We start from the raw sequence: 24,045 nt of genomic DNA on the forward strand, positions 1-24,045 counted from the left end.
GCACCTTGAGTTAATTAATATTGAACACACAAAGTCCGCTTAACTCACACACATTGGTATGCTGTGCTGTAATGAATTGCTCAACTTCCCTGATAAGAGCTTCTCCTGCCCATGGGCTCGGCTGGAGCCTATAAATTCTTGAGAGACATATCTAGCACTTCTCAAATTCTTCACTCAGACGCCCAAACGGTAAGCTCTTCATTATCTGTGTTTAACTGCATTGTCAAGATCGGTTGTGTTAATATTAGATACATTTCTGCCTGCTGGACCCGAGCAGTTAGCAGCCATGCCTTCCCAACTAGAGACTGCCATGGAATCCCTCATCATGGTATTCCACCGGTACGCTGGAAAAGAGGGCAGGAGCGGCACCCTAACCCGCCGTGAACTCAGACTCCTGATGGAGAACGAGCTCTCTGGGTTTATCAAGGTGAAGATCTTCTGTCATTCGCTTTCACAAACTTCATTTTCTCTAGGAAATGCAGACCAGATAGAAGTTTTCTCTCGTTTCTTTAACACATTTCACTCTCTCTTCTTTTCCTACAGTCTCAGAAGGATCCGGGCACCGTAGACCGAATCATGAAGGACTTGGATGCCAATGGGGATGGAGAGGTGAACTTTGAGGAGTTTGTGTCTTTGGTCGTGGGTTTGTCCATCGCCTGTGAGGCCTGCTACAGGGCGCAGTTAACCAAAACACAAAGCTGGAACCTATGAGTTTGTGTTGATGCGTGTACGTCAGTATCCAATGAAAAACCATAAAAACTTTGCTGCAAGGTTAAAGTACAGTGGGTGTGTATGACGGGACTTAACGTTCTTTGGCCTACAGACGGTATTCTTTGAGCTTTAAACATGTCTGTGCTAAAAACTAAATGTTTTTGTTTAAAATAAAGCTTTCTAAAGTCTTCATGTGCAGAACTTTATTACTTACTCTCTCTCTCTCTCTCTCTCTCTCTCTCTCTCTCTCTTAACCTCATTGTCACAATACTCTTAAGGTGTGTCCAGCGTTGTATCGAACCACTGTTAATGGTTAATGCGAACACAAGGCTGCTTAGTTGGAAAGAAAGTTATGGAAGTTAGAACTCAATTAGAATGTAACATTCTAACACAGAAAACCTTTTTATAAAAATTAAAAAAGAATATCACATAATGATTATATAACTGAGTTAATATAACCGTTAAGCATAGATGTGAATTACTATTATGTGTAATCTAATCGTTTGCAATGGTAAAGGAAGGTAAAGTAATTGTTTTTTATATCATATTTTATATCATAATTTTTGTATATCCAATCCATATTTCTGAAAGTTACAGACATTTTGGTGTCATAATTTCACATAAGGTTAAAAATGATTTAGACTTTTTTTCTTCAGCACATGTTGTCATTAGTCAAAGCAAGCAAAGCTCCAAAAACTATTTCTTGCTTATTTTTAAAGAAACCTGTAATTTTGTGGCTTGCTTGTGGTCAATTTAGCATTTTAGTATACATAATATATAATATTAAATAATATATTGTTAAAATTATACTACTACCACCACTGTAATTGTAACTGTTGTGTTATGTTTGTGTTTTTTTAGTTCCTGTGTTTCCTTCTTGTGTTTAGTTCCTGTTCCCTTTTTTAGTTGTTAGTAGTTGATTATTTAGTTTCCTTTATTTGGATTGTAGATACTCGTGTTTGAATTATTCTTGGTCGGTTCTCGTTTGTGTTTATGTGTTAGCTTTTCTCCTGTGATATCCTGTATTTTGATTTTGTAAATAAAGACTATATAGATTCTGGGATAATCCCTTCATCTTCATCTTCGTGCTTGTTTGCAACCACACTGGTGACAGAAGAACCGGCCCTCAAAACGAGTAAAAAAAAAAGAAAAGAATATGGATCTGCACAGCTGTTCGTCTCATTCTCCTCACCCAAGATTATCCTACCCTCGAGGACCATACTAGTGAGTTTCTGGACCTTGCATATCAAACACATTACCCCAACAGTGCACTTATTTATTTTTCCTGGGCCGATCTAAATTCTCAAATCAAACATCTAACTCCCCCGACGGATGATGGTTCAAGAGGGGGGTTTAAGTATTCTGCTGGTTCCAGTCTCAAGTGTCCTTTGTTGCCGCTGGTCCTGACCAGTCTCCCACTCCATCCTCCTCTGACAATGCCATTCAGTTCATCTGCCCCACTGGCTCTCTTCAGCCCCTCGGCTCCTACATCAGTGGCTCCACCCAGCTACTCGGATTCGCCTTGGGCTTCCAGGTATCCAGCTCCGCCCTGGTGTGTCGACCCCCTAGCTCCACCTCGGCCCTCTGAGCCCCCGAGCCTCAGACTCCACCTTGGCCCTCGGCTCCAACCCATCGGCTCCACCTTGGCTCCACGCTCCCTCAGCTCCACCATGGGTCATCGTCCCTTGGGCTCAGCCAGGCTCCCTCATCCCACTGGCTTCACTTTGGTCCATCGTCGCTATGGCTTGGCCTCGGATGTCTGCGTCTCCAGCTACGCCTCGACCCTCCACCCCGCTGGCTAAGCCGGGTTCCTCCTTCCATCTACCATTGTCCTCACTCCAACAGGCTCTGCCCCGTGCTGCTGATCCCCAGTCACCTCTGTCTTGCGAGCTTCTGGATCTTCCCTTCATCTTTGTGCTCTTAATAATAATAATAATAATAAAGATAAATAAATGGGGTTAAAAATTAAGCATTCTCGACAGGCCCAAGACAAATATGTATAAGATCTTATTATGCATCCTGGTTGTTCTCATTGCCATAATATTATAGTCTTGTTTACGTACACTGGGCTTTGCAAATGTTGCTGAAATTCTGACAGTTAGCCACCTTGTTTGCACTGCTAAAAACACAAAGCAAACCACCCCGTGGGCAAACACATTTCCTCCTCCAAATGGTTATGGTTCGTATGTTTTCTTTTATGCCACAAGAGGGCAGAAAAGACCTGTACAAGCACCAAACTACATCCATTGGCATTCACTTTTCAGACATGCATAGAAAAATAAAATAATATAATAAAGTGTTATACTATTCGAACTGTGGTAACAAATCAAAGATGATGCTCTAACAAACAACTCAGTGGATGATTGTCATAATTTGGACATTGTTGTTTTATCCAAATGTATGTTTTGTCAAAATGGATGTAATGTATTTGTTGCATTATCATGTCAGATCACACATAGGCTACATTGCCATCTAAATTGTCAAAATACACCATTTATTCTTACTAATGTATGACTGGGCATAAAGTACAGGGAAGACTAGGGCTAGTTGTTTCACTTTAGTCCAGTGAAAATTTCTAATTTGACCTGCTACCCCAATAGTGTTGTTAACATAAATAAAGAGTTACATTTTGACAAATGTATTATAACAATAATAAAACACAATATACAAAATATTAATGTTCTGGCCAAAAATATGACAACTTGCCCCAATATATGAAAAATATTCTAAAATCTGAAAATAAAGATCTGAAACTGAATGTTTGACTCTTATCAGAATGTATGTCAGTGTAGTTGTATTGAGTTCAACTGTTTACACAACAGCTGTAGCAAAAAAAAAAAAAAAAGGTTATAGAAAATGTATTTTGGCAACTTGCCCTGGTAATATTTTGGTAGGCTACATCATCATGTCACTTTTTATTTGCTATCATGGTAAAAACACTAGTGATTGCAGCTTCTTTCATGCAACCATTGGCTTCAGCTGTGCCTCGTACTGTTAGTCTGTTACAGGATATCCTCTTACATAATTCACCTAAACAAGCGGACAATCTCCACAAGAGGCTCTCCGTCCTCCTCTAAACACACTGGACACAGTCTGTGAAAGTGAAAGAAGTCTTGTGATGGTTGGGCGGGTCACGCGTATTTCTGGCTTGTTGTTTTGAAGGCCTCCGGGAGGAGAGGGGGTGAAAAGCGAGTTAAAGATGGCGGAAAGCGAAGGAGATGAGACTGCTCGGCCCGCTCCTCCGTCACTGCTGCCTACAGCGCCCCGCGTTAACGGATCGGGGATGCTCGGTTCTGGTAGCCAGACCCCGACCTTGGTGACTTCGGGTCCGCGCGTGGTTCGGATAATAAAGTCAGAATCTGGATACGGATTCAACGTCCGCGGTCAAGTGAGTGAAGGCGGCCAACTGCGGAGCATTAACGGGGAGCTGTACGCTCCTCTCCAGCATGTAAGCGCCGTGCTACCCGGGGGTGCGGCGGACCGGGCCGGTATCGTGAAAGGAGACAGAATACTAGAGGTGTAAGTCTTTTATTTTCCACTTTACTTCTCATTTTAGCCTGGGAATAAGCTTTGCCCTACTGTCAGTCTGTTTGACACATAGTCACTGGTGGCTTTGCGTTATTTTTACACATTAGCATTGGACTTGTTTAAGCCTTCGTGGCCGTGCATGCCAACACATCCCTGCTAATGCAATAAACAGATCATTATTATGTAAGGCTTGAGCAGATAACACGTACTGGAAGTTTTCAAACGCAGAACGGTTGTTGTGCAACAGGGTCATCATCGGCGTTTATTCAATAATTGGTGCGTGCTATATAGCCAGCTTATGCTTGTGTGTCATAAATCCAGAAGAGTCTCTCACTATGACTTGTTGATGCATGACAGTTGCATGATCACATGCTGTCATATTGATCTCTTACCATCGAAGCAGCTGATAAATGTAGTTCTTGACAAGTTAGCATCCTAAATTGTGCTTGATATGAGCGTTACTATCCTGGCCTGGGAAGTGCATATGATTGACCATTTTAAAAAGTGCAGTGGTCAACAGATATGTGTTTTTAAAATGGCTAACAACTATATTATTCTATATTCTATGTGGTCGATATAATGTACATAAGTAGCAAATAAGATTACATAAAACTAACAAATTTAAAGAAGCACATATTTTACATTATTTATATCTATGTATCTCTCTCTCTCTCTCTCTCTCTCTCTCTCTCTCTCTCTCTCTCTCTATATATATATATATATATATATATATTTTTTTTTTTTCACTAAAAGTATAAGAAAACATATATGTGTGTGTGTGGGTGTTTTCTTATACTTTTAGTGAACGTTGTATTAAAATGGTTTAATATCATCATATACACTACTGTTCAAACGTTTCAGTCGGTAAGAAAATAAGTCACTTATGCCCACCAAAGCTGCATTTATTTGAGCAAAAATGCCAGCCTATTACATGTCATATGCCTTAATTAAGATGTATTGGCCTATATTACATATACCAGTATTATATTGGCTGCTGTGTTCTCTAATTGGGCACTAAAAACATGTCAACCACCAATAATATTTACTCAAATTTCACCAGAGAATATTTGAAAATGTGCACCATTAACAAGGCTGTCAGTAAGTTTGACATTATGAAGAAAGATGATCTTATTAATAAGCCAATAATAATATTTATTTCAAAATATTGGCAGATTAATTGGCATTTTACTATATAATAATATTTGTAACTACTGGTATAATTTATTTGTATAGTTTACTGCAATGAGCAAACGTGTTAACATTGAGAACAGGTTTTAGAATGTATCTTCCTTCTTCAGTGAATATTTTACAGATCTGCTTTGCATGTTAATTCATAAGCTAGATTATGTAGCCTATGTATAGAGCCACGCCACTGGTCATAGTTTGGAGGTGTGACGGGTAACATGATCAGCATTGTAAAACTGAGACGTATTGGGGTCACTGTTTTATCTTATGAGAAAATCAGAAGTTGTATAAGGATTCACAAGGACCAAAGAATGTAGTGGAGTTCTTCACAATGTCAGTTTCAGTCAATAAAATCACGTGCTGGTGGTGTGCTGGTGGTGTGCTGTTGTCGGTTTCACTCAAACCACTTTTCTCAGACAGTATCTCTGTCTGAACTCAATGTTTGGCCATCTAAATTGTGTGTATTAGATAAACTCCAGGCAATGTGTGTGTGTAAACAAAGAAATAATTCATGTAGGCTACTGCACACTAATGTCAGGAGACTATTTTTAAATAAAAATGATGCTAAACTCCTCTATAGTTATTTTGATCACTCATTGTTCTCTTTAAAACTTCACATTTACTCAAAATGAAGATCTGATTCAGTAATGTGTTCGATTTTGCTAATTTTATCCCACTGAAAATGTCATGAAAACATTTAGCCTACCCCTCCCTGAAAGGAAGGAAATGCAAAAGGTTATTAGGGTCATGAAGGTTGTTACTTAGCCTCGGTCAAGTTTACTTTAACAAGTTCATTTAAAGCACATTTCTTTACCTCTAGTAATTCACTGGGAATTCTTGAGGAACGTCTTTAGGAACATGATAAATATTTTGGTTAGTATGTTTTTTTTTAAGAACAGTTGTTGAGCAATGCTGCTAAATAGTCTTTTTTAAACAAATCAGCTTTGAAAACAGATTTTTTGAGATGGTTTTGGTTATTAGGGTTGTCAAATGTACTTGTACTACCGGTACCAGTCGGTACTAAAGCAAAAGTTGATGGCACCAGCATTTCTGCAGTACCAATAGTACGAGTACCCGGTATATTTGAATAGATGTGTTTGTTTGACCGCTGTCTGAGCATCGGTTAATGTGATTTTACCAAGTAGAACTGTTGATCCTGGAAGAACAACATTTCAATAAACCAATCCGATTTGAGGGATAGTTTTTTAGTTAATATCAAGTTCAGTCTTACAACAAGGGTTAGCGGCTTATTTCCCTCTGATTTTAGGGATAAATTATGGGTGGGGTTAGGTGTAGGGATAGTGTTAGGAATATGTGTTTGGACCAACCCGATCTCACAGGAAAACGTACAAATTCTACGAGGTGGCTAATTCGTACGAATTCATACGACCTTTTTTGCAAAATCGTACATATTTTACGAATTGCCCAATTCGTATGAATTCATACGAATTACCTACCCCTGACCCCGCCCCTAAACCTACCCATCACGTGGGTTTAGACAAATCGTACAAATTCGTACGAGTGAGGTCGTACGAATTCGTACGAATTAGCCATCTTTTTATCATTCGTACGAATTCGTACGAATTGGTCGTGAGATAGTGTTGGTTTGGACAGGAATGTTGTTCAATAGATGTTGATCCAGGAACATGTCTTGGCAAAATCACATCAGGTTTTTATTTACAGCGTTTTTTGTTTTTACAAGCGTTGAGCATTGTAGCTAATCACAATCATATCTGTTAAGCATGTGAACAAGGTGGCCTATCAGAGGTGCTAGTCAGTAAGTTATTCACAATCCACTTAAAGGTGCTCTAAGCGATGTTGGGTGATGTCACTTCTTGTTGACGTTCGAAGTATTGTCAAACGAAACGGAGGCTAGCTCGACCCTCCCTCCTCCTTATCCCTTCCCCTCCCCTTCCCTTCTGTGCTTTTCCGATGTAAATTCGGGACTTTGCGCGTTCCTTCTCCTTTTTCCCTCTTCTTTGCTATTTGTTCATTGGAACATCGTCTCTTAGGTCGTGTGTCAGTCAGCCATATCAAAATTCAAGAGAATATAATTCTAATGTTAGTCGTTGTCGTTGTCGAGGACATCTCTCCTCTAGCTAACTTCCCTCTTCATGCTTCTCTCTCCTCCACTCCCCACACCCCCCTTCATGTTCACGCGCACTAACCCCCCAACCCCCACCCCCAAAATCATTCTTGTCGGTTATTGGCTGGAAAACTGTTTGTTATGTTTCGTGGTCCAGGTTGGGCCAGTTTGTTTTTCTTGCCGTTTGTGGAGCCTGGGCTCTCTACTGAGACCGCGTTTTTTGCAGTGTGTTCAGGGGACAGGCAGCTAGCGGATAGTGAGGAGATGTTTGCTGTATGTGACAAAAAAATTTCGGCCTAAAAAATGCGTGACATCGCTTAGGATTTGTTTTGTTCAATAATGAATCCTTTCATTATATCCAACAAAGTGAAAACACGATGTAAATAAGAGATTCATTGTGTAGTTTCTGGATTGACAACTGTATTTAAATGGGCAATTGAATCTAAACTGCGATGATTAACCATGATAACGGACGAGACAAAACGGTACAAAATATTTTGAAGTTAGTACTTAAATCAGCAGTTTTTGCTCTACAAAACTGGTACCAAGAATGCAAAATTTTACTGGTATTTGTATCGGCTGAAATTTTGGTACTGTGCCAACCCTAGTTGTTATTGTGTTATTCAATGTTAATGTTATATATTATATCTCACAAGCTAAGTGTTGCATCTGGACCCTTTTAAAGAACCAACTGGCCATTTGTGATGAATAAATGGGAACTGGAACTTTCAAGATTGTTTTTTGTAATGCTTTGACATTACCTTTTTTTTTTTTTTTGAAATAATCCTAGTACATAAAGGTTTCATTAGCCCAAGGCTGGTTTCCTGAGGAACTCCTTTAAGGAAGAAGGAGTGGGTTCACAAACCAAGGCTGAGTTTGTTTGTGAGCTGTTTTCCCATTTACAGTCTTTGGTGAGCGTCGTCTCTGTCTTCAGTTCAATGATATAAACATGAATATGTTTAACAAGGAAAAGAAAATCAATATGGTATCTTCTTTAGAATTATAACAGTACTTCCAATCTGAAATGAGGAAGTATCAGGGAATCATTGCAGTCATTAGCTGGTCATGTGAATGTCATGTTACACAACAGTTTGTTCCTGTTCCAAACTCATTGTTCAGCATGTTCAAGTCTTCAAGCATGTGATTTTATATTGAATTGGATTAAAGTATGAGACATTGGCATAGATTTGGGGTATGGACAGTTGGGATTTAGGATAAGTTAAGAGACCCCATAATAATCCCTGTCAATATTTCTGGTGATTTAAAGTTATGACAGAGAATACAAGCACCATATTTTTCTGCTTTATATATTTTGTTATAAAGTGAAAGTATTTATTTCCATTACTAGAGACACTGTCTTTGTTTATGCCGTGGATGAATTTATTTTTATGTTTTTTTCCTATTGAGAATGTAAATGAATTATACCAGAAGAGCCTTGCATTTATTTCCCTCCACTTTTAATATAATCAGATCAGTAATGGATTTTGTTCTGTGGTAGTGTAGAAAGCTGGTCTGTCAGCTTTGTCTACCCTCATTTTTGCATGGCGTCATGAAATATACCTCCCCATTACTGTCTTCCTCCATCTGTCACCTGGTTTATGAATAAGTGATGGTGGTAATAATAATAATAATAAGTGATGGGCAGGTGGCATGTGCTATATGGGTCATTGTTGGTGGGATCATGTTCATATGCAAACAATAATTCATAACTAAAGGGCGAGATCCCGGTGACCCTTTTATTAGCTGAAAAACCCTGTAAACCAGCTGCAAAAAAACAGACTTTTTGAAAAAGACATCAGCAGTTCCCTTCTTGAAATGTAAATCTTTGGTTAATAGACTACTCTGGGTTTCATTTCCATTAATTGTAAAATGGCTTATTACACCAGTTTAAAGAGAGTAACCTTTGCTTTAATGGTGAAGGAAAACAATGTTTGGATTGTTTTATTATTGAAGATCTCAATGCTTAATGCAGATATCCAATTAAAACGGCTATGCTAAAGGGCTGATTTGCTTGCAAATCACAATTAAATGTTTAAAATAAAACCATTTTTTGCCTTGTGTGGTCAAATGAGTTCCCTCAACACCAATGAGATTTTGAATATCTATAGACATACAGTGCCATTCAAAAAGTGTGGGGTTTATTTTGAATTAATATTTTTATTCAGGAAAAGATGCATTCAATTAATCAGAAGTGACAGTAATAATGTTACAAAAAATAAACATGAACACAAATAAATGCTGTGCTTTTGAACTTTCTATCCATCAGTGAATCCTTAAAAAAAAAAAAAATTAAGCAGCACAATTGTTTTCAACTGTGATAATAATAAGAAATGTTGAACATCAAATCAGCATATTGGAACGATTTCTGAAGGATCATGTGACCCTGAACACTGGAGAAAATTGCTGATGAATATTCAGCTTGCCATATCAGAAATAAATTACAATTTTAAATATATTAAAACAGTTATTTTAAATTGTACTTGTATTTCAGTGTTTTACTGTATTTTTGGTCAAATATGCAGCCTTGTTGAGTATGAGAGACTTCTTTCAAAAGCAGTAAAAAAAGATGAACCGGCCCCAAACCGTCTTAATATTTCACCCCTGTAACATGACCCACTTTTTTCCGTTTCTCCTGCAGTAACAGGGTGAGCGTGGAGGGGGCGACGCACAAGCAGGTAGTGGATCTGATCCGGGCCGGAGAGAGGGAGCTGGTGTTGACCGTGCTCTCTGTCCCGGCACAGGAAGGGGACGGACTTGATGCCGGAGAAGAAAGTGCAGTGCAGCCCAGTTACGACTACAGCGACAAGCAGGCCGTCCCCATTTCAGTCCCCACATACAAACATGTGGAACAGCACTCCGAGAAGTTTGTGGTGAGTTGCGCAGAAAGCATAAAAGCTTTTTTCCCTTCTGGCTGTTTAGTGCTAATAATCTTTGTTTCCTCCTGTCTTAGGTGTATAACGTGTACATGTCGGGCAGACAGATGTGCTCGAAGCGTTACCGGGAGTTCGCAATACTTCATCAGAACCTGAAGAGAGAGTTTTCCAGCTACACTTTCCCGAAACTGCCAGGGAAGTGGCCCTTCTCTCTGTCTGAACAACAGCTGGACGCTCGCAGGAGAGGATTGGAGGAATACATGGAGAGAGGTAAGAGAGAGGAGGACATTAAGGCCCGGTTTTACAGACAGGGTTTAGATTAAGCCAGGATTAGGCCTTAGTTCAGTTAGGATAACCACCAACCTGTCTTAAATCCTCAAAGGTAAGATGTTTAATGAATTTATTTGGTTGTTTCAAAGATTAAGCATTATAACATAACACTAGCTACATATAATACATAATACTGGTATGAGTGGCACGGATCGATCATTAAAATAGTGATCACTTCTCGAGTGAACGCGTAGGCTGTACATGATGCGTTCACAGATACAGGACACATTCACTCTATAGAAAGTGCAAAACGACGTTCTGCATCTTCTTGAGACAGGCTCTTTTAAAATATCTATTTTAACTTGACACGGTGCATTTAAAAACATGGCGCTGACTGATTAACTCCTGTCAAGCCAGTCGTGACCAAAATAGTCTGCACTTTTATAATGAGAACTACAGCAATCTGCAGGCAGTGCAAAAATACAAGCTTTGAGGTGTTTTTCTTTCAGTGAGCCTTTCAATAACACCAAAGCCTGTCAAAAAAATGTGTTCTTAAAAAAAAAATATTCTTCTTAAGAATTTTTCAAGAATTGCACTTATGAACACTCTTATGAACTTCTTAGAAATTATCTTAGAAATTATCTTAACTTCTTTCTCAAGAAGATTTTTGTGAATCTGGCCCCTGATTTTAAAGTCCTGATTTTATTGATTTTTTTTACTTTTATTACAGATGATTTATATTTGTTCAGGGATGTTTTTGTATTGTCATCTTTGCAGTAAGCCACCATTGGATGTGGTTTTGTACACTTGCTCATAGATGCATGAGATATGAAACGCACTTCTGCTGAGCTCTATATAAATATATATCCTGTCTCTCGACTTCTTTCTCTGTTTAGTCTGCTCAGTGCGGATCATAGGTGAGAGTGACATTATGCAAGAATTCCTGTCTGAATCAAATGAGGTAAGTGTGTGTGTGCAAAAACTGTAGATGTGTGTGGAAGTGGTTTTGCTCAACGACTGTTTAACATGCGCTTTCGTGTTATAGAACCACAACAGTGTAACAGATGTCGAGTTACGGATAGCGCTGCCTGATAAAACTACAGCTTCAGTGAGAGTCCGAAAGAATAGCACCACTGACCAGGTTTACCAGGTAAAATGTCATATGTTCATGCTACACAGTCTGACTATTTAAAGGGGTCATTAAATCAAATTTTACGTGATATTTTGATTCATTAGAGGTTTTGTACCATTAAAGCATCCTGCAAGTTTCATAGCTTGAAGGGACACCAGGCAAGTCTGAGTGTTTTTTCTCTACGAAGCTCCCCCTAGTGTCTGGTAGTAAATGCTTTCAAACACTCTGTCGTAAAAACAAACTGTTGTCCCTCCCCCCTCGCCACGAGCAACCCAGCTGAGCAGAGGAACCGGCTATTTCAAAACCAGTTATGTCTACTGAGGCAAGTAAAGCAATATTTTCTTTCCAACTGATGGCGATTTTTTTTATTTAGTTTTTTATTGTGTTGTCATGCATACTAGTATTTTTACCGGGAACGAACGATATGAACGAGGCGAACTACTGCTTTCGTGTTTGTTTGTTTTTGGGAGAGTGGACATGAGCATAAAAAAGTAGTACCGTTTACCTTTGCTTGTCTAAGAAAACATCAGAACGTTTTTTCTAGCTCGATCATGATATGTGCAACATGTTTATTGCCTATTATCAGATGCGTTGACTTAGTGACAAAATAAAAGTGTAAGTTAAACAAATAAAACCGACAGAGGAACGGCCAAACAACTACAGAAAACAAACGTGTTTGCTAATGACAATGCTAACATCAAAGTTATAGTATCTAGCGTACTAGTAAGCCCGTAACAGACAGCGATCATAATAAAAACCTTTACAGACAATAGATAACATCCTGAGGTCACAATTACTTGAAATTTAAATATTAAACAGTTTATTCCAAAGATACTTACAAGTGCAACAGCAGCCAGGTCAGCATCCGTTTTGCTGGCTTCTGTTTCTCTCAGTTCTCGCCATACTGAAAAAGCCGGTCCAATATTTACTCGAGTCTGACTTCTTGCTCGGTCAAACCTCCCGTTTCCTCTTTCGTTGGTCCTCCGAAAAAGATTTCCTAGCTTTCTGCTTCTTTTTTACAGGCTCAGCCATAACTCAGTCTATCGTTGCCCTTTGCTTATAGTAGACATTCTCTGCTTATAGCTAGCCGGTGCTTGAATGGGGGCGTGTACGTGTGCAGTGCCGTCAAGCAATTCGTTACATCACGAGACCTGATATCACGCGATACTTCCTGACGGCAAGGCCGCCGACCCGCCGGCCCAAAGTTACAAGTGAGTTTTTTCCGCTCTCGGGCACCAGGGGGGTGCGAAACCACCACCATTCAACCCGAAATAAGTAATATAACCATTCCACTGACTCCGAAGCTGTTCAGTTAAGGTTAAAAAGTTACCTGGTGTCCCTTTAAGACGTCATCTTCATTATAAACAAAGCATTTATTTATTAAAACTCCAAAAACAGCTTGTTTGGATGTTGTGGGATCTGTGATGTCACATGGGCTAATACATTTGCATATGACTGCCTCCAGAGCAAGACATCGACAAATAATTATACATCATTGCACCATAGGCCCCGCCCACTATTGTTCAGTTGCTTAATGGCCGACACCTGTCAACACCGGATGCGAGCGCCACACCAAAAGTGAATAGATTATAATCACTGACGTCGTCTACACTGGTTACAGTATACATACACGTTCAGTTTTTGAGTCCGTCGACAACAGGACAAATGGAAGAGTGAAAGAACGTTCACTTTGACGCGGCTTGTTGCGTCTCTGTACAGACTTCAGAAGGATCCCAGCATCACAAACAAGTGAATGGTTTATTTTTAATGGCGTCCCAAATCTTGCAGAGGATTATATGTTTGTTCAGAGCATTTGACTGCAGATTGTTTTGTAAACGAGGCAGTGTAATGGAGAGTTCGCAAAGAAACTTCTCTTGAAACTTTTAGCCAGCTGTATTGGATGGGTCTGACAGCAACTGCACCGCAAACCATAAGTTAGCAATTTCATAATGCAGTTTCATAATGGAATTGAAAACCGAGCCCTCAAGTTGGACACTTTTGGCTTCCTGTTGTGACGCTTGTGCAGTGTTTTCGAACTTTATCACAGTCAAAGTGGATTAATACACAGACGTTTCAGATGTTTTCCTGAAGCAACAGAAACACTTTTCATGTACTGCTTAATACAGCGCCATCTGTACAAGAATAAAGTTCAACATAAGCCTATACTATTTAAATACCATTAAATGAGGGCCAATATTTTTTTTTATCAGTTTTATTTTGATAAACATGACAATATAACATTATAGTTACTAGGGGTGTAACAATATATCGTGTCACAATATATCGCAATACAAAAATGCATCAATATGTATCGTGGATAGTGACAATATGTATTGTGTATAGTTCACCCAAAATGAAAATTTCTGTGTGAGAAAAAATTCAAGTTTACAGAGTTTCAGTGTCAGTACTACATTAAACTACTATATATAATGTTTAATATAATGTATAATAATGCAATGGGAGAATATTTAAGGGTCCTGATAATGCCAAATGTCTTATGTTACCAGTAAAAAGTGGCCTACATTATTTAAAATATGTCTAGTCAGTGACTGAGTGCAAGCATATTCGTCTAAAATAATTCTGTATTTTCAGCTTCAGAATTATGAATATTTTTATTCTGGTGTCACTATTGTCCTGTGCATTGGGTTACCAGCACCAAGTCCAAGCCTATTCATTTCCACACCCAATGTAATATCAAATTTAACATTTTAATCGACAGTAAATTTTGTTAATGTCTTGGGAGTATTGCAATAATATCGTATCGTGAGTTCAGTATCGTGATATGTATTGAATCGTGACATGAGGGTATCGTTACACTCCTAATAGTTACATGAAAAGCCAATCGTGAAACGGCTATGTTGCGGTATTTTGATGCCATACTTCACAGTGACGTGGCATCTGCGCTACCTCAATGCTTCAATTCAGACGCCACTCAGTCTGTGCAGCGCTGCATGAAGTCGAACACACCTACTATTTCCAATGCAGTGACGTAAGCCAATCATAACACTGGCCGCCCCTTAAAAACAGATCATTTCAGACAAAGGGTCAGAAAAAATATTTTTTCCTGCATTTATTTATTTATTTATTTATTTATTTTGTGCAAAAAAGTTAACCTCTCAAGGAACAATTTTAAAATAATAAAATTCCATGTCATGACCCCTTTAAATATCAACTCAATGACCTCAACAACAGCTCATCCTAGTCATAAACAAGTATCATTTTCCCTTTTTCAGGCTCTTGTCATGAAGGTTGGGATGGACAGCATGATGGCCAGTTACTTTGCTCTCTTCGAAGTTATTAACCACTCATTTGGTGAGTAATGGCTCTATTTTCCTTCACGTGTCTGTGTTCTGAGTTGGCCTCTAACAGGAAGGGAAGAAAGCATTTAGATATTCACTGAGGAAAGCAGTTGACCTTGTTATGAAGTCAAAAGTAATTGCGCTTATGATTCTTTTAAACAGTGATTAAACTGCCGCTTCGTGATCTTTTCTTAATCAAACAAACAATGTTTTGCCCCAGCTGGCAAGCTCTGATAAGGTGCTACTGAGCTCATAAGGACATTGGGCCTTGTTAATGAAACATGAACAGATTTCTGTGTAAATCCTTCACAAAACCCTTCTTGCATACGTTTATAGAAGAATGTTTGGTCACACTTTAGTTTGGGGAACACATATACACTATTAACTATGACTTTTGCCTCAATAAACTCCTAATTTACTGTTAATCAATTGTTAGTATGGTAGTTGTTGTAGTGGTTAATTTAGGTATGGAGTGCGATTAAGGGATATAGAATATGGTCATGCAGAATAAGGCATTAATGTGTGCTTTATAAGTACTAATAAACAGCCAATATGCAAGTTAATAAGCAATGAGTTAATAGTGAGAATTGGTCCCCAAACTAAAGTCTTACCGAATGTTTTTGTCTGTAATACACAGTTTTAAATATCAAATATTGAGTTGAAACATGTAACTTCTATGGGGCTTTCAGGCTTCAAAAAGGAAGAAAACGTACCAGAAAAGTGTCATCCAAGTGGTCCTTGTGAATTGTTCTTTATATTCCAAGTCATACGATAGCTTTGTGTCAAACAGATCAAAATTTAAGTTGTCGGTGAAAGTCTTCCCCTCCATTGAGTTGATAACCAGAATCATCAGATAAATCAAATGTTTGGGGTCAGTAAGATTTCTTCAATGTTCCTTATGCTCACCAAGGCTGTATTTATTTAAAGCTACACTGTGTAATTTTTTAAGTTGATTCTTAGCAAAAAACACTTTGTTCTTTCAAAATGATATGTGCTCATTAATGTGTAATTACTTCTACCAACTAATCATGTATTCTCGTAAGCGTAGAATCTGCCATTTAGAATACATACGAGCGAGTCGCTCGAATGGCGGCAGCCATGTTGCGCCTCCATCTTGAAAATACATTAGCCAAAGAGGGACATACCTGGAAATTCAAGCTTCGCCTTTTGCATTTTTTCACTCAGTGGCACCATGACGAATGCGAGGGGGAGATTACTCGCGACTGCCGGCAGATTTGAAATAATACGGACACCGTAGGAGTTAAAACGCCCTCGGAATGGGAGGAGCTAGAAAGTAATATTCAGTTGGTAGTCATAAACAATTTCACCGCTAGATGGGAGAAAATCCTACACTGTGTAGCTTTAATCAAAAATACACTAAAACAGAAATGTATTGAAATATTGTTCCAATTTAAAATAAGTGTTTTCTATTTTAATATATAGTTTAAAATGTGTTATACTTATGTGTTGGCCAAGTTGAATTTTCATCATATTCTTCAGTGTCACATGATCCTTCAGAAATCATTCTAATATGCTGATTTGATGCTCAAGAAACATTTCTTCTTATTGTTTGTTGAAAACAATTGTGCTGCCTAATATTTTTGTGGAAAGCATGGCCGCTTTACCACCGTCGGGCCAAACCGTTCTCAATGCTTAACATGGGTATGGATTTGGTTTTATTTTCCACTGTGGGGTTGATAACAGAACTTTTTGGAAATAGAACTCAATCAGCCTGGTGGTGAATTAAAAAAAAAAAAAATTATCAGGATTCTTTGAATAAAAACAAAAGCATTTTTTGGAAATATAATTTTTTTTTGCAACATTATCAATTTCTTCACTGCCAGTTTATTGTGTCCTTGCTAAATAAAAAAATGTTACTTGACCCTAAACTTTGAACAGTAGTGTACCCATGGCAGATTTGCAGTGTATATTACACTATAAAGATATTACATTTACCATAAAACACTAAACTGTTTGCAGTATTTACTGAAAATCTCTCTCTTGTCCTCTTTTTCTGTTTTGTCACTTGCACTTTTCTTCCTAAAGTGCGCAAATTGGCTCCTAATGAGTTTCCGCACAAGCTGTATGTTCAGAACTACACGTCAGCTGTCCCTGGGACGTGTCTCACTGTGCGCAAGTGGCTCTTCAGCACACAGGAAGAGGAACTGCTGCGGGACAACCCACTGGCCCTGCACTACTGCTTCCATCAGGTCAGTCCGGGTTATTGTCAATTCTCTTATCGCAGATTAAGTCATTTATAGTGTCTCCAGTCATTATGTCATTATAAATATAAACACGTCGCACATTATGGTAAATGCAGACCATAAACCACGCAAATGGACTTTGAACAGCTAGCAAGGTGTCAGGTTAATGCATCATCTAATACCACACATGCTTGCTTTGTTTTACTTTAAATTTTTGGTCTCTTTTCTTCAGGCACAGGATGATGTGAAGAAGGGATTCATTAAAGCAGAGGATAAAGCGTACCAGCTCCAGAAACTAGCAGAACAGAGAAAGATGACAACGGTCTCTCATACTTTATCCGTCATAGAATGCCAAATAGAATGCTTAATTTAAATGCTATTCATCTCTTCATTGAAACCCTGTCAATAACATGTCCAGGTCACATTTCACCTTAAAAATCTAATTAAAAGAAATTATTTTAATAATAATAAAATCAAGCATATTTTGGGGGGCATTTAAAAAAATTGTATTGCACTGTAACATTTAGTTTTCAATACATTACATTACAAATTCTTATAACTGTAAGGCAAAATCATTAGAGTAATGCAAAAATTAATATATGGCTCAAAGTGTTATAGTATTATTTATATACTATTACAGTTGTCTATATTTTTTTATCCTTCAGTTAAATTTTTTGTAATTAGTAATTAATTTTGGTTTTTAAATATTTGCTAATAGTGATTTAGTAATTTTAGCATTTCAACTTTTATTTCAGTTTTTTTTCCAAGGCAACATTTTTCATTTTCATTTAGTTTTCCATGTAATATTTATATTTTATTTCAGCTTTGTTACAATTACTGAAAACATTTTTTTTAATAACATTGGATACCAAACAAAAATGTTAATTGTCCTAAGATAGTCTTAATTGTATGGGGTTTTTTTCTTTCTTATTTTGGGGTGAAATGTAACCTGGACACTTTTTGTCGCAAAGCAAAATCTATTGATAATATGTAAAGGCATTTTGTTTGAACACAAAATAAACATTTGTTTTCCTTCTTTTTGGTGATCTTTCTCTCGCAGTATCTGAGTCTTTTGCGCTCATGTGAGGGATATAACGAGTTGACTTTCCCTCACTGTGCATGTGACTCGCGGAGGAAAGGTCACGTGATCACGGCCATCAGCATGAAGCATTTCAAACTACACGCCTGCACAGAGGACGGCACTCTTGAGGTGGGCGAAAGATGCTCAGAATGTACAGACATAACCTAGAGGCGTAGAATTGGCTGTATGAGAACATGTTTGATTTGTTCGCCCATAGTAACTCTCTATCTTTGACTCACAGAATCAGGTGATTGTGTTCGAATGGTCAGAGATGCAAAGATGGGACACCGATGAGGAGGGAATGGCCTTCTGCTTTGAGTATGTGCGGGGAGAAAAGAAACCTCGTTGGGTCAAAATATTCACTCCTTATGTAAGTCACCTCAAAATGAAAATGATTGCTTCATTATTTACTTGCTGAATTATGATTCTCAGAACATTTTGAACAGAAATAAGCCCTGGTTGAGTGTGTTTGTGTTCCCTTCTCCAGTTTAACTACATGCACGAGTGCTTTGAGAGGATTTTCTGTGAGCTCAAATGGAGAAAAGAGGTATTAATAATTTGCACACATTTCTGTTTCAACTTCTTTGCCTTTTTTTTTGTCATTTGTTAATGAGTTTCTCTCTGATATGTTAAAGGTTGAAGAGGAGGCCTCAGACAAAGGCAATAAGAACTGTAGTAATAATGGTAAGAGAACCTTTTGCCCTCATTTAATCACACACAAGTTAATGGGATTTTTCCAAGCGTACTCATGTGATCATCATACTCACACAGAAACCTGAAATACAGGTTCATACTTACCACACTTACATTTTAGTATGAGTACAAAGTCACATGTTATGCGTGTGATGCTCATTTCAGCCATCAGTGCATAAAATGAACCCTGCACCTTCTCGGATGATCAAGTAATGGAAATGTATTCCTTCATTATGTAAAACAAAATGCATGAAACATTGATTCCAATGCACTGTAGGCATTGATTGGAAATACTCCAGCAAATGTGCTTTTTGTTATTGAACACTGTTTTATTCATTGAGCAAATAATATATTCGCACATTTCAGTTGTGCTCCTGCAAAGTAAATATTTAAAATAATACAATAAAAACAAATTTGTTGTATTTTTCTGTACTGAATTCATTTAATCTGAACTGTAGTGGTATGAACTGAAATTAATTTAATAAATAATTTATTCATCTATTATTTAATATTCATTGATAAAAAAAAATTATATAATATATATATAACAATATATAACTTATATATTTAATTTTAATTTATACATTTTAAAAATAATAAATTGTATAATTTTTAAATTTAGGCTATAATTAATTTAAATAATAAGTTGATAAATGATAATGTATTATTTATGTTACTTATGTATGGTATATATATATATATATATATATATATACACGGTATATATATACGGTATATATATATGTGTATGTGTGTGTGTGTGTGTGTTTTTATCAATTAATTGCGATTAATCGCATCTAACATAAAAGTTTGCGTGTGTGTGTGTGTATATATATATACACACACACATGAGTAGTATTCATTGTTGTGAGCCCAAGTTGACCCATTCTAGGCCATTGAAAATGACTGGTGTGTACTCTAATGGGAATGTAATTCCCCGAACACTAAATGTGATTTTAAATTTAGTGAACCTGTAAAACAGAAGGCAGAATTTATGAATCCATAGGCATAGGGGATTTAAGATTTTAAAAAAGCTTTACAAACCCTTTTACATGTTTAGTAAAGCTAATGAAATACTTCTGTATTGCAGATTACATCTCGCCGCTGGAGCAACAGAAGGGATGGCGCCACCTAGGGGGCGAGATTGCCACTTCCTAAAACCCCTCTCTAGACCCCTGTGGAACAGCAGAAATTGCGCTGGATCATCACACTCGAGCAGACCACCATAATGACCATGTTACCACGGCAACACCCCCAGCGACACCATAACAACCATGTTTCCACGGAGACAAAAGTGTGCCTTTCAGATGCAGAGCTTTCCATATGGCAACGCAAAATGCCATTATCATGGCGAAGCAGAGGCTGCAGGGATGTTTCACCCCAGATCAAGAGCACCAATGGGTTCTACTGTCATTTCATCAATAGATACTTTGAACTTGCTTAAGTACATGTAAAATACCACATAGGACGAGATCGAAAGATCTCCCACGTCATTGGTTTAGGAGACAAGCTATTCTTTAAGTCTACTGGCTGGATTTTGGAGAGCATTAGCTAAGGTAGAGCTGAATCGGCACTGTTATCAGGGCAGCGTATTAACAAATGACCACTTTGTGATTTGGAATGGCAGCCGCTATCACAATTGTTTGACTAAACTATATATATGGGAGGGGGACGTCATGCCTTAACAAAAAAATAATAATTAATTTGTGTAGCAAGGTCACCATACAAACAATTAGTGTGGGATCTCTCTAAAATAATATTGTAATGGCATTATTGCTTGATTTTCCCAGTATTGCTGACTAAAATGAGCTCTTATTAATTTTATTTCAATTAAATGAGAAGTAAACAAGGCTGTAGGAGCAGTGACATGGGAAGCGTGTGTGTGTGTGTGATTGTGTAATTAGGGATAGGAGTGATTATGAACTGACGTTATAGGGATAGTTCAACCAGAAATGAGAATTCTGTCACCATTTACTCACCCTCAAGTTGTTCCAAACCTATATGAATTTCTTTCTTCTGCTGAACACACACACACAAAAGATATTTCGAAGAATATGGGGAACCTAACAGTTGATGGACCCCATTGACTTCCATAGTGCAATGGAAGTCAATGGGGGCCTTCAACTATTTGGTTACTGACATTCTTCAAAACATCTTTGTGTGTGTGTGTGTGTGTTCAGCAGAAGAAAGAAATTCATACAGGTTGGGAACAACTTGAGGGTGAGTAAGTGATGACAGAATGTGAACTATCTCTTTAAGGTTAAGTGTAGTTCGCACAAGCGACCTGTAGGGGGCCTCAGCATCAAACAGAAGCAACTGCGCTCAGGAGACAGTTTATTTCTGTTCAGTTTATGTGTTGGCCTCTGAGGGAACATCATCGAGCGAGTCCTGGTCTGAGTTTGTTTTTGTGTAATTTATTGTTTGAGACTGCAGAGGCTTCCCTCACAGAGAGACAACAGCGCCACGTCGAACCTGCTGACAAGATCGGAACGGGGAAAACAAGAGACAGACTGAGTAATCTCAGTCCTCTCATATGTTTTCTAGAATAAGAACTTCGAAAGCAAAAGGCAACTAGTCTCAAACTCATGTGCAAATTCCCCACAGTGTGCTAGAATAACAGCCAGGTTTTTTGTTTTTTTTTGTAGTGGTCTACATCAGCTATTTTTCTCTTGTTGTAACTCTCTTCTTTTAATGCATAGTAGAGAACTAGAGCTTAAAAATGGTATAGCGAAAACCTTGGTTGCCCCCCTCATCACAGGACAAGGCACAGCTTAACATTTTCTTAACAGACATGCATGTTTAATGCAAGTCAGAAGCTTTCACCATTCCATTCCAGCACAATACTGTGATAAATGAGCTTATCCTCATCCAAATGCTTAAGCCACCTTGGCTACAATACCTTGATCAATAAGTGAGTTTGTATAGTGTGTGTGTGTGTGTGTGTGCTACATCAGATTGCTCTCTGGTTAGAGTAAAGGCTCCTATTACAGCAGCACAGTAGCATCTGTGGTCTAAGCGTATTTACAAAAACTTGATTTGTCTTCAGTCCTGATTATTTCCATATTTGATTAGTTCAGATAGTTAATCAATGTGAATGAAAAAAAAAAAAAAAGTTTGGCTTGTGTGTTTTACAGTCGTGTAATTTGTCCTTTCGTCAGGAGTGCAGGTGCGACACTTTTTGTATTGTCTAGAAAATGTCAAAAGTGTTCCACCTCGTAATGTTCACCAGCGCTATAATATTAATCGTTTGGTCAGTATTTCTTATTTCGTGTCAATGTGCCGGGAGGGAAGAATATGAATGTACCAGAATGTATTTATAACATGGATGATTATTTGTTTGTTTTTTGTCATTAACTTGAACTTCAACCATTAAAGATCATCATAACTCTTCAGTTTAAAACTTAAGACACTAACCTACTCTTATCCTTCCATTGAGTGTTTTCTTAACTTTTGGCCCATCTTGAAAGTATTATTAATGTTTTGAGTGTTTTCCCCAAAATTGGTATGTTGGGATGAATACTGTCAAGTTTAACGGCTATTTGTTTTGTGTTTTCTGTGCTTCATCTGTAAATCTTACTGCTTATGTGTAGTACTGACAGAGTCTTTGTAGCTTTTCTGACTGAAAACGTTAATTTATTTTTCTGCTAAATCGAGGGGATTGAAACAAGGCCTGTGCTGTGGTGGGTTTAGGAAGGGGCTTTGTATGACAAAAGATATAATGCATACGTGAAAGAAGGAGATGAACAGGCGTGCATTATTTCATGTAGCCTAGATAATGGCATAAATTAACAATAACGGGATACAATAGTTTTATATCTGAAATGTGTGAAGGTTAAACTAACCAGAGTTATAAAAAAATAAAATAAACTTTGAGTAACATCATGTAGGTTGAAACATTGTAACATACTATTTTAAATAAAATGACCTATTGAAAAAAAAAAAACATTATTTATTGTTTGATTTCTCTTAATTGTGCTGGCCTTTTTTGCAACATAACTGATATCACTGATATCATAACTGATAGGCAAACGTGAATGTCTCGTGACATTCCTAATGCATCCTAAGTAACCAATTGCATTACTGCATTAAAGGTACACTATATAGGCTAACATTTTTTATTTTTTTAATCATTTCAAAATTAGTCAATACATCATCAATCCTTCCAAACGTGTTTTTGTCTTACACTGAATTCACAATGGTAAGCCTGTTATTGACGGGTTTCTTGAATACAAACAATACTGGATGCGCGCGCATTCAGGGAGCAAAACCGCTAACAGGTGTAATGGCGAGTTCTGCATGCACCTCACGGGAGGTAAAGAGAAAAGAGGTGGATGCAAATATCTGCAGGTAGCCTACAACATTTGTTCTGTCAAATTATTTATCACCATTAATGAACCCCACCATTTTTAAAGGTGCTCTAAGCGATGTTGGGTGACGTCACTTCTTTTTGACGTTCGAAGTATTGTCAAACAAAACAGAAGCTAGCTCGACCCTCCCTCCTCCTCATCCTGTCCCCTCCCCCTCTCCCTTCCGTGCTTCCTGAAACAGTCATTAACGAGTCGAAGGCTTTTCCGCTGTAAATTCAGGACTTTGCGCGTTCCTTTTCCCTCTTCTATGCTATTTGTTCATCGGAACATCGTCTCTTTGGTCGTGTGTCAGCCATATCAAAATTCAATAGAATATAATTCTAACGTTAGTCATTGTCATTGTCAAGGACATCTCTCCTCTAGCTAACTTCCCTCTTCATGTTTCTCTCTCCTCCACTCCCCACACCCCCCTTCATGTGCACGTGCACTAACCCCCCAACCCCCACCCCCAAATCATTCTTGTCGGTTATTGGCTGGAACACTGTTTGTTATGTTTCGTGGTCCAGGTTGGGCCAGTTTTTTTTTTTTGCCATTTGTGGAGCCTGTCTACAGAGACCGCGTTTTTTTACAGTGTGTTCAGGGGACAGACAGCTAGCGGATAGTGAGGAGATGTTTG

At 38.0% G+C, this 24,045-nt stretch overlaps 2 protein-coding genes across 2 annotated transcripts; both read left to right on the top strand.

Annotated features, from left to right (window-relative positions):
- On the top strand, window positions 1-899 carry s100a10a (S100 calcium binding protein A10a). The gene is made up of 3 exons (XM_084131968.1): window positions 1-189; window positions 262-427; window positions 544-899. Exons 2-3 carry the CDS (start codon window positions 287-289, stop codon window positions 709-711), a joined length of 309 nt encoding a protein of 102 aa, XP_083988094.1. The 5' UTR covers window positions 1-189; window positions 262-286; the 3' UTR covers window positions 712-899.
- A 2,762-nt stretch (window positions 900-3,661) lies between these two features.
- snx27a (sorting nexin 27a) lies at window positions 3,662-22,467 on the top strand. The gene is made up of 13 exons (XM_084131331.1): window positions 3,662-4,230; window positions 10,149-10,380; window positions 10,461-10,653; window positions 11,550-11,614; window positions 11,699-11,803; window positions 15,019-15,097; window positions 17,131-17,294; window positions 17,521-17,610; window positions 18,349-18,498; window positions 18,611-18,739; window positions 18,857-18,916; window positions 19,005-19,053; window positions 20,153-22,467. The coding sequence occupies exons 1-13, from the start codon at window positions 3,911-3,913 to the stop codon at window positions 20,218-20,220; spliced, it is 1,704 nt and encodes a 567-aa protein (XP_083987457.1). The 5' UTR covers window positions 3,662-3,910; the 3' UTR covers window positions 20,221-22,467.
- Window positions 22,468-24,045: the final 1,578 nt, after the last annotated feature.

Source organism: Abramis brama, assembly GCF_963993115.1.
Source record: "Abramis brama genome assembly, chromosome: 12".
Classification (NCBI taxonomy): Eukaryota; Metazoa; Chordata; class Actinopteri; order Cypriniformes; family Leuciscidae; genus Abramis; species Abramis brama.

What these genes read in the sequence shown, in the direction of transcription:
- snx27a (XM_084131331.1), top strand. Translation starts at nt 3,911, where the DNA reads ATGGCGGAAAGCGAAGGAGATGAGACTGCTCGGCCCGCTCCTCCGTCA. An exon ending in CCACTGACCAGGTTTACCAG is followed by an intron (nt 11,804 to 15,018) that starts GTAAAATGTCAT and finishes TCCCTTTTTCAG; the next exon opens with GCTCTTGTCATGAAGGTTGG. An exon ending in AACAGAGAAAGATGACAACG is followed by an intron (nt 17,611 to 18,348) that starts GTCTCTCATACT and finishes TTTCTCTCGCAG; the next exon opens with TATCTGAGTCTTTTGCGCTC.
- s100a10a (XM_084131968.1), top strand. Translation starts at nt 287, where the DNA reads ATGCCTTCCCAACTAGAGACTGCCATGGAATCCCTCATCATGGTATTC. An exon ending in AGCTCTCTGGGTTTATCAAG is followed by an intron (nt 428 to 543) that starts GTGAAGATCTTC and finishes CTTTTCCTACAG; the next exon opens with TCTCAGAAGGATCCGGGCAC.